Source organism: Anarrhichthys ocellatus, unplaced genomic scaffold, assembly GCF_004355925.1.
Source record: "Anarrhichthys ocellatus isolate YVR2014 unplaced genomic scaffold, GSC_Weel_1.0 scaffold110, whole genome shotgun sequence".
NCBI classification, from domain to species: Eukaryota; Metazoa; Chordata; class Actinopteri; order Perciformes; family Anarhichadidae; genus Anarrhichthys; species Anarrhichthys ocellatus.
This window is the reverse complement of record NW_022280140.1, coordinates 669,646-679,749: the sequence shown is the minus strand read 5'-3', so window position 1 is coordinate 679,749 and position 10,104 is coordinate 669,646. Positions and strand designations below refer to the sequence as shown.

The following is a 10,104-nucleotide window of genomic DNA, read 5'->3' as shown; positions in this document are numbered from 1 at the left end:
GAGAGAGAGAGAGAGAGAGAGAGAGAGAGAGAGAGAGAACACACCATGTTGGTGACAGCAAAATAGAAACAGAGATTCACTGGAAATGTGTCTGCTTCTGGATTTCACTGTATACTGCAGACCGACTACGAAAACATGAAAACTGAGGGGGTGGACCTGAACTTGTCTTACATCTCTACGCTTACACGGTTTGCTGAGACATCGAACTGCATGTTCTGGATAAGAGGAGCACACAGAGTTTGACACGTGATCAGTCCCAGAACGTTGGCCAGGTAAGAAGAATAAAACATGAATAAATATGTGGATGTGTGACTGAACCTCTGCAGCTTATTTTGAGGTGGACTTCATTTTCCACCGTTACTCATCAACACGCTCCGGCTGAAATCTATCTCAGGACAAAATATGAAAGTTTATATCTCAGTGTTTGTGTCTCTACTGTAATATTATTCTGTTTGCCTACAAACATATATGTTAGTGCTGTGCTAGTACAGATGCATTATGCTATGTTCAAACACATTTACACAGAGTACTATACGTGTGAGTAGAAGGTATCACTGTACAACTTTAATGTTTGTGGTATGTGCATCCTTACCCATTTAATGTCTTTTGACCTGTGATATTGTTCGTGTGTATTTACACACGCCTGTGTGTCTTTTCGTGTGTTTAGTGTCTATTCGTGTGGTGTGTGCTTGAGTGTGTGTGTGTGTGTGTGTGTTATGTGATGGCCAGTCTTTTGCTGTGCTCTCAGGTGTGTGTTGATGCAGGAGTGTTAGTGATGCATGTGAATGTGGGAGAAAAATGCAGACAAACGGGTTCAGTGACATCTATTCTTTCTGAAGTGTAAAGGCCAATCTCTCTGTGTGTGTGTGTGTGTGTGTGTCACACCGAGAGTACACTATAACAAGAATCTTTCCATGATCTGAGAGGCGTGGATGACTGCATTGTTACCATATGAAGCAAGTCACAAACACACTGTGTACGTACAGCGTAACATACATTTGTCATAAACAAGCATTATTTAAATGACAACAGATAAGCTGCTCGGAGATGAAGTCACGTTTTCAATAAACCCTTTTTCACCACGAAGAAACAGGACAGTGTGAGGCGACCACGTAACACAACATATTAGGAAATCACAGAAAAACACCAAAAAGCTGTGTATTTAATACACAGCTTGAGTTTATAAATGATTTAAAATTGATATCGAAACCAAAAGAAGAGAGCTGGCTGATTTAACAAGGAGGCTGCCTGAGTTTCTCACCTGTGGTTAAACAGTGTTTATTTTGTTTCCTAATGTGACGCAGCATTTAGATATTTGTCCAGGTTGATAACACTTAACACTGGTTCTTCTTCAGCAGCTGTGTATCAGACCTATCTGAGTCCCTGGTGAGCACTATGATGATAGTGAGCGACAGGTGAGGCGATAGAAAGGAGGCTACCTGTTGCATTACTGTCGGCCTGAGGCTGATGTGAACACCTGAAGCTCAGAGTTTTGATTCCCCGGTCGGACAGACGGAGCTCACTGTTAACTACATTTGTTAAACAAAGTAGACGGAGAGGACGACCGAATACGTGGCTCTACTCGGACATAGTGGTTTCCAGGGCATCCTCACACGCAGACACCTTCCCATTCAGCACGCTCTCTCTGCTGGAACTTCATGTTCTCCATCAGTTGTGTTTTACAGGGAGAGTTTGGGTGTTTTTAAGTGAGGTTGTATGATGTACTTATCTATAGTCAGTGTATGAACGACCTACAGTGGATGACGGTCGACATGCCCCTGGTGTGGAGGAACAGACAGAAGTACCAGCAGAAGGAGCAAAACAATGCAAAACAATGTAATGCTTTACATTGCACCTAAAAACAATACTAATACTTTGCCGTCAGACAGGTTGATCCGGACTAAACCTTTAAAACACCACAGTCACATAGTAAGACAAACAATATAACTAGAGGCAGCAGCAGACCAGCAACCTCTGGGTTCTGCGAGGTGAAATGATTATCTTTGTCAAAGGAGTCTGGTGGCTTTGAAGAGAGCAAAGATAAAGGCTTCAGTTCCCCGGCTGTCTGGCGGTGAGGTAGAGCAGTGAAAACATTGTAAATACAAAGTACACTTCAAATGATATTGTTTTTAAGTGGCTACAATACGTTTTGCTGCTGTTCCCCTTTTACAATAGTGCATTTAATTAGTTTCCGTGTCAGTACTCCATGTCCATTTCCCTAAACTGGGGTGTGCCAACCGCCATCCACTGCAGGTGATATACCAACTACAGATAAGTAACTCATACAACCCCTTTAATGTAATTCAGCTTCCCTTCGTATCACTGTATCCAGACACTGAGCTTGATTTATATATTATGAGACGATCCTAGACTCTGTCTGTAGCTCACAACAACAACGTTTTACTGACAAACAAACAACTCGACTGACGCGAGACCTCGACAGTTCTAGGAAAGCGTGAACACAAAATATCTGTCTGGTATATCATGTGTGTGTGACTTGAGAAGTTTAACGGGCTCCTGAATGACAGGTTATCCTTTCATGGCTTTTATGGATTTTGGGTGAGTGCTGAGCAATGGTAACGCTGATCTCTGCTGCTTCTATTATCTACGTAACTGATATCTGTTTAACGATACACATAGAAATCAAGTCCTCCAGCACTGCTTTTTATATTTGCTGCGCGCGTCCAGATAAAAAAAGGTCACAGTTCATATTTGCTATGCAAGTAAAAAAAAAGGCTACTGTAAATATTTACATCTTTCTGACATATCCTTCTGGACGTTTACTGAACGTCACCGATAGCTCTTAACGCACAGTTAAAATCTACTACTGTATATATATATATATATATATATGGAGTTATTAGAGGCTAAGCTCAGAGGATTTCGGTTGGCTGCTGAGCAGAGGTAACGCTGATCTGTGCTCCTCTCTTCCTCTCCAGCATGTCATCCGACTCCCCGGCCGATGATCTGTGTGCACCGGACGACCACCTCTGCAGTAAGAACACCGCTGCTGCTCTTCATCTACACGTCCTCCCTTCCTGTCCTCCCTCCTCGACCCGTCTCCTCTCATGTCTCCTGTGTCTTTGAAGTACATGCATGTCCTCTGTATTTAACCCATCCTAAGTGTTTAGGAGCACAAGGGGAAGCTAATATTTCACATCTATACTTTATATTCTACTCCTCTACCGTCACCCTTCACTCCTTCACTCCCACAGATTCCTTCCTCTTCTGTGGCCTTTTGCTCAGTCGTACTTCATCCTTCCTCTCCTCACATCAGTCTTATCTCTTCGTTTACCGTCTCACCACTTTCATTTCCTGGCTTTTGCATTTCACCTTTGGTTATTTATCTTTTCAAACATTGAATTTTCGGTTCACCGAGTTCCTGTGTATGTTCATTCAAATGAACACCAGCAGCTTTCTTTATTTCGGCTGTAGACCGAGTACATCAGCAGACAACAGACAAGCGGCGAATGCTTGTGACGAGGTCACATGACCTACATGATCCTGGTAACCAATCAGCAAACGTAATGCTTGGCTCAAATGAACTCTTTAACCCAGACGATGCATTAGTATCAAACAACCATCAAGTACATCATTATTTCTGCATTTCATTAACTGTGAAACTGTTACGTTGCAACATCCAGAAACCAGATAAGGTCACATGACATGCTGGCTCTCCACGAGATGTGCGATTGCACAATCAGATGGCGTAATATCTGCTGACTCACAGATACGTCTGTGAAGTCTTTGTGATCACACACGTAAGTAATATGTTATCGAGACGAAGCATTTCAACAACCATATCAGGGACGTTCAAACTTCGTTACAACACAAGATACATGGAATTATGAGTCTTGTGTTGAGTTGTAACACTTTGAGTTTTTTGCAGCAAGAAAAGTTGTTGTTGATGATAGCGAGTTCAGGTTTATAATGGGCACGCTGGATGTCTTAGGGTAACACACACGTCGTTGAGTTTAACCAGCCTAAATGTTGGACTTGTATCGAGTCTTTGTAGAGGAGAGGTGTTGACATTTCAATCTCAAACAGAGCCTTTGTGGAGAATGACAAGAAATGATTGCTGGGCCTTCGTCAAATACCTCACCACACCTACGATTCACAGCCAGAACACGGTGTTTACACGCACCAGAGGCTTTACATTCCAGTTTCTTCTTCCTAACATTGGATTCAATGTGTAAGATGATGGGTTCCATGGCTCTCGCTACAGCGTATGCATTGTCGTAATGTTATATAAAGGGTGTGTTGGTCGACACACAGAGTTTGGTAATAACAGGGTAGTCAGTGAAGGTCAATATGAAGGATCGGCACACGTTTATGTATTTCCTGTTAGGCAGAGCTATTCAAAAGATGCGGTTGAGTGGCGCATCACGCCTGTGATCAATGACTCAGCACTGTCTGAATCTCCATGAATGACTCATCCTGGCACTCAGAGCCAGTTCCACGGCCTAATTACAGCCTAATTGTGTTACGTCGGTAAAGCAGCAGGACAACAGTTTCACTAGCAGCCAAGTCAGGCAGAGGCCGAGAGCAACACAACAGGAGGTTGTGATGAATGCTATCCACATGTCACATCACGATGACAGAAAAGCTCAACAATAAAGACCCCAAAAAAAGAAAACAGTATTAAAGAACTAGCTGTGTGTCCGGAATTATGGTTAAGCTATAACTGAACAGCGTGAGTTCCTGAGTTTCTCTACACTTGAGCGGTGCAACCTTTTAACAGCCAACGTATTCATCCTGTCAAAGTACCACAAGCAGAAGACTGAAAGCAAACCTAGACAAACTTACGCACAGTGTTATTATTCGTTTGTGTTTGTTTATGAACATCCGTCTGAGACACAAATGCATGCATGCGTGCTGTCCTAAAGTCTTAAAAAATGCATTTTTTTAAGCCTTCTCTTGCCTCTCTTGTGCCCGACGTTTACACATGAACATCTTTCGTTCTCTCTTAGTTGTATTAAATCATTTGCAAGCCGTGATCATCGTCCCCACGCTCCTCCTCCTGGGGACCCTGGTCACCCTGCTGGCGCTGTGCATATTGAGGTTTTATCCTGAACAGAAGCGGACACAGGTCGCAGCCCCTCAACACTACCACAGCTCATCACACAGACACAAACAAAGGAACAGACAACACCTACAGGGAATTGATGGTGAGCAGCATGCACAAGTCCCTGTGTCATTCCTACTCTTGTTGTATTTTCATTTTAACTCAATTTGCCAAAGGACTACACTCAGATGTATTACTCTCTACTCTCTAAATAGCACCCCCAGGGATAAACCCGCTGGAACACGAAGAGCTGCCAATGTCAGTTCAACAAGTGCAGCAGACTGTGGTGCCAACTCTGGCTGCAGTACCCCATGTGTCCACAGAGAGGCTGCATGGAGCCTTCAGCCAGGTCACTGCCCTGCCACTGTCCTTCTCCATGAAGCCAGATGACTCAGTCAGCCACTACAGAGGCCGCATGGACAACAGGGACGTCGTCCTGAGGCTGCTGAAAGGTAAAGTGAGATGTGCAAAGACAAACCTCAAAGAGGTCTTACTGCACGGCTGCTGAAGGAGAGCAGAGGAATGTCTGGTTCTGCTCTCTTCTCATTAAGTGGGAGAAACGAGGAACGGTCTGATCACTGGTTTACAGAGTTTTGTACTTTCTTATGTGCTCGGTTTTGAGCTTCATATCAGAACTTCACCAGTCTCAAGCACGATCAAATGGAGTGACTATCCACTTTAAAAAAGATTGATGGCACAGAAGCCTTGTTCTTTTTGTGACTTATCAAATAAAAAGCGTAAACTAATGCAGTACGGTTACCGTGTAAATGTGAAGTCAAGATGTTATTCTGTCCTCTCTCCCTCAGAAAGGGCAAACAGCAGTGAGAAGCAGCACTTTTTGGGGTTTGCTTCCTTCGTGTCAGGACTGGGGCCCCACCCCTTCCTACCTGAGCTGCTGGGTGTGGTTTCAGTGCAGTCGCCCCTCATGATGGTTGTGGAGGAGCTGCAGCACAGAGACCTGCTGGGGTACCTGTGGAGATGTCGACAGGTACAGTTATCTGTTAACTACCCAAAACAAGGATGACAGCTTAGTCAGAGCCAGGTTCACACTGTGGTTTGCATCACAAACTGCAGCATTTAAAACCTTTATTGCCATCTGTGACTGACACTATGAAGGTTTGAACATCTAACAGGGAGGGAAACAAAGAGGTGTCTGTAAACCCTTATCCATGGAAAACAAAATATCAATGGGACAGAAGTGGACAATATGATATTCTTCACGTTATTTCAAACAATAGGATCATTATTTGGTTAACTCTAAATCCTGGTCCATGGCTGTTAAGACAGTGACTTTTAACATACAGCGGAGTTAAAGTAAGTACTGCTCTTGGCCTCTGTGAGGCAGTGTGGGGCAATATATCCGGCTAATACTGGAAGGGAGAGACACCAGTATCCATAGTTTCTCGACGGTGGTACAGTATGTTCACCTACTTCTATGACGCAGACATACAAGCCTGACAACACATATGGTCGGGTGTGATAACGGATTATGAATGCAGACAAGGAGAGAGGTTTATCAGGTTACATAAAAGGCGACTATCAAACCATAAGGAGACTGATTACATGTTGTATGGTTCCCTTTTCTTCCTCCTCCTCCTCCTCCTTTTAGGATAACTCCAGTTTAGAGTCTTCATGTGACATGACAGAGAAGAGGATCTTCACCATGGCAGGACAAGTGGCCTCTGCTCTGGTTGGTTGAACTGCTGTCTGTCTGTCTGTCTGTCTGTCTCACTGCTTTGTGCACCAAAACACTGTATTTTTTAAGAATCATTTGTTAGAGAGACCACATTCATATTGAGTCTCCCTGCTCATCTCCCAGTCTGTCCATATCCGAACTTGTCATGACTTGGTGGCAAACAAGTCTCTCAGTTCCTGCCTGATAAATGACAAAGCATAAAGTCTGAATACTATCTTCACACTTCAGGTTATGTTGTTATGATGCCAGGTTCAATAAAAGTACAAATACAGTATTAACCATTCTAAATGTGGGTGTTACGTCTGGTTGATGTTCATATCTTTTATGTTTTAGTATCCTTAAAGTGCAGACTTTTAAAGTTTACAGCATCCCTCTTATTGCCCCGTCTTTATCTGAACATCTTCCAGGCGTACCTGCACACTCAGGGCTGCATCCACGGCAACGTGGGAGCTCGCAGTGTTCTGGTTGGCGGAGATCTGACGGCGAAGCTGTGGGGCTTAGGCTCGGCCTACCGCAGGACAACACGGGCCGCTTCACCGGGGGAAGTAGAGGACAAGGAGACGAGGAAGTGGCAGGCGCCGGAAGTGTTGAGCAGAGGAGGCATCATTCAGAGTAGTGACGTGTGAGTGTCGGAGTCCTCTGTGAGAATAACAAATAATGCAAAGAAGACGACTGAATATAAAGCTTTCATTGAAATGTCCCAGCCATAGTTGCATATTGTAGGTTTATTATTTACCCACCAGGTTGTTGAATTACTAATCTATTTGAATATCTTTGAAATGTATAGCGTGTTTCACCACCGTGCACAATTAAGATAAAACAAGTTGTGTTTGAAATGCATGTAAATGTTGATTCCAGTGTCTTTACCCGCAACGCATTTCTATGTGAATTTGCACCTAAACAATGTATATTTAGTTTATATATATAGTTTAACCAGAGTATGAGATCCTATCCCTTTACCCATAATGCTCCTCTCTGTTTGACAGATGGTCCTTCGGTCTCCTGCTCTATGAAATGGTCACATTGGGTGGGTGTTATCAAATATTAAATACACCCCCAAGAGAAGTTGTTTATTGTATGAATCATAGAATATGATTGCATGTTTTAATAAAATGTTGGAATTGATTAAAATTACCTGCAAAGAACAAATATAAACACGCTTTGATACAACAGTATAGTATAGTGTATAATATACAACTAATTATTAAGAAATTCATATTCACGTAAAGGGGCTTTAATCTCATATTTAATACTCATGTATGCAGGTGACCCACCGTTTGCAGAGATCTCGTCGACTGAACTTCTGCAGCATCTACAGAGAGGAAAGCATCTCAAACGGCCCAGCGGCTGCTCCACCTCACTGTAAGACGAGCAGCAGGACTCCGCTTTCACAGCGCTGTAGAGAACCCGCTGGAACGTGCACGAGTCTTTATCAGCCGCACAGCATGTAGTGCACCAGCAGTAACGCCTCACATCGGAAAACAAGTCAGAAAATGATGTTTTAAGTAGTGGAGATAGGAGGAATATCTCACTCCCACCCTAGGCTGCTAAATATCAATATACATTTTAATTGTACATTGTTCTGCAGGTACTCAATCATCAGGGCCTGCTGCCAATGGCGCCCCCAGCAACGCGTCTCCATGTCGGAGCTCATTAGAACACTTCAGGAGGCAGAGAGATCAGCCAATGGGAGCAAAGTTCTCAGGGTGTCTGGACCGCTGGACATCGAGAAATACATGAAGGAGGCGGAATATGGAGAGCTTTACAACTACGCTGTGCTCTGATTGGCTGAGACCGCCATCAGTCAGGACCGCTGCTCTGGTGCTGTCGCAACATTTGAGGACTGCTGCAAGAATGAAGAATTCAAATGAAATGGAACGTTATGCACATCGTTTATGAAACAACTTTAGTTTTATACTTCTTTGTACTGTTGAAACACTTTGTTCTTCACACTGTATGTTTGGAAAGTAATATATGGGTGATAAATATTTATTTTTCTGTAGACTATAGCCACGGTCATCTAAAAGACTTAGCTGCACTTTTTACCTGTAAAGGAAGCGTTATGTGATATATGTACGAAGTTTTCCAGATGCAATACAGCAGAGGACAAGAGGTGCACTTGACGGTGTGAAGGGACCAGAATCCTGCACAGCAGAACCACCGCTGCTTCCTTCCCACATCTTCCATGTGGACCACCACATGATGAGGATGCAGACTCATCCTGAGAACTCAGAGCTTTAACCGCAGCTTGTTGAGTCTTTACGACACAGTGTGATACTACACATTCAAATGCACGACACCCTTTTGCAGGGTTATTTATAATTAAACAACTTAGTCAGAAAAGAACAAAATGTCAGGTGGAACCAGAGTTTGACAAAGTCGATAATTGGGTCGATAAGTGAATTATCGACCCAAACTTAGCCCCAACCGTAGCAGAGTGCCTCAGCCCAACAGCATCTTCACAAGGACTGAAGTTATGACATCTGGCCTTAAATTCAAAGATTGAAAACCTGCAGCAACGGTTGCAAATAGTCAACTTTAAGCATCGCAATGCTGAAACCTGCCGTTTACTAAAACCTGCCCGCCTTACAAACCTGTAATGATCCGTTCTTGCACTCAGACCAGGATGCTAAAGGCACACACTCACAGCAATCCATGCACATGTTAAAATAACAACATGACACAAGAGTGACGCATCCCTCGTAGGTCAGTTTAGTTCCACCTCAAAAAGATAAAAACAGTTTTAAAACAGTTCCTTGATTATTTATTTGCATGATAGCATCGTTAGCGCCTCCTCGTCAAACTCAGTCCCTCCAACATTTAGCAGTTTTTTCAGATTATTGCGAGCAAAACACATTCTGATCCTGAAGTAGCCTCTTTATTTAATAGTAATTATGTTTTTAAAAAGGTTATTTTGGGAGAAAAGTGCTACTTCTTGGGAGAACGATGGATGATTGAATGAACAAAGCCGCAGTTGTCTGCTCGTTAGCAAATGTCCCTCCGATGATCAGACCTACACATTGTGGCTCACATCACTTGTAATGAAAGCGCCCTTTCTTTCAGTTTTATTTTTTGGTCTTCACAATATGGCAAAGGAGCTGCGGACTCAAACACTTGAAAACCTGGTGAGCACTATGAATATAAAACACACAGCTATCAGAGATTATTAGCCTCCTCTTTGAAAGAAAACACTGCAAGAGCCACAGTCACGAACAATAGAGCCAGAGAAAGGTAAACACTGTTGGTAGTTACACGCTACGCGACAAAGCTACGAGGAAGACGGCAAGTGTCCTTGATCAAGGGAGCGACTACTCAGTCACGCTTTTTGGGGGGGGGGGGGGGG

The 10,104-nt window shown here is 43.4% G+C and overlaps 1 protein-coding gene across 1 annotated transcript; it reads left to right on the top strand.

Annotated features, from left to right (window-relative positions):
- The first annotated feature begins 70 nt into the window (after positions 1 to 70).
- Positions 71 to 10,074, top strand: styk1a (serine/threonine/tyrosine kinase 1a). Its single transcript, XM_031876508.1, has 10 exons — positions 71 to 272; positions 2,940 to 2,995; positions 4,971 to 5,168; positions 5,281 to 5,517; positions 5,872 to 6,053; positions 6,675 to 6,755; positions 7,169 to 7,383; positions 7,748 to 7,788; positions 8,027 to 8,123; positions 8,350 to 10,074. The coding sequence occupies exons 2-10, from the start codon at positions 2,941 to 2,943 to the stop codon at positions 8,543 to 8,545; spliced, it is 1,302 nt and encodes a 433-aa protein (XP_031732368.1). The 5' UTR covers positions 71 to 272; position 2,940; the 3' UTR covers positions 8,546 to 10,074.
- The last annotated feature ends 30 nt before the right edge of the window (positions 10,075 to 10,104 follow it).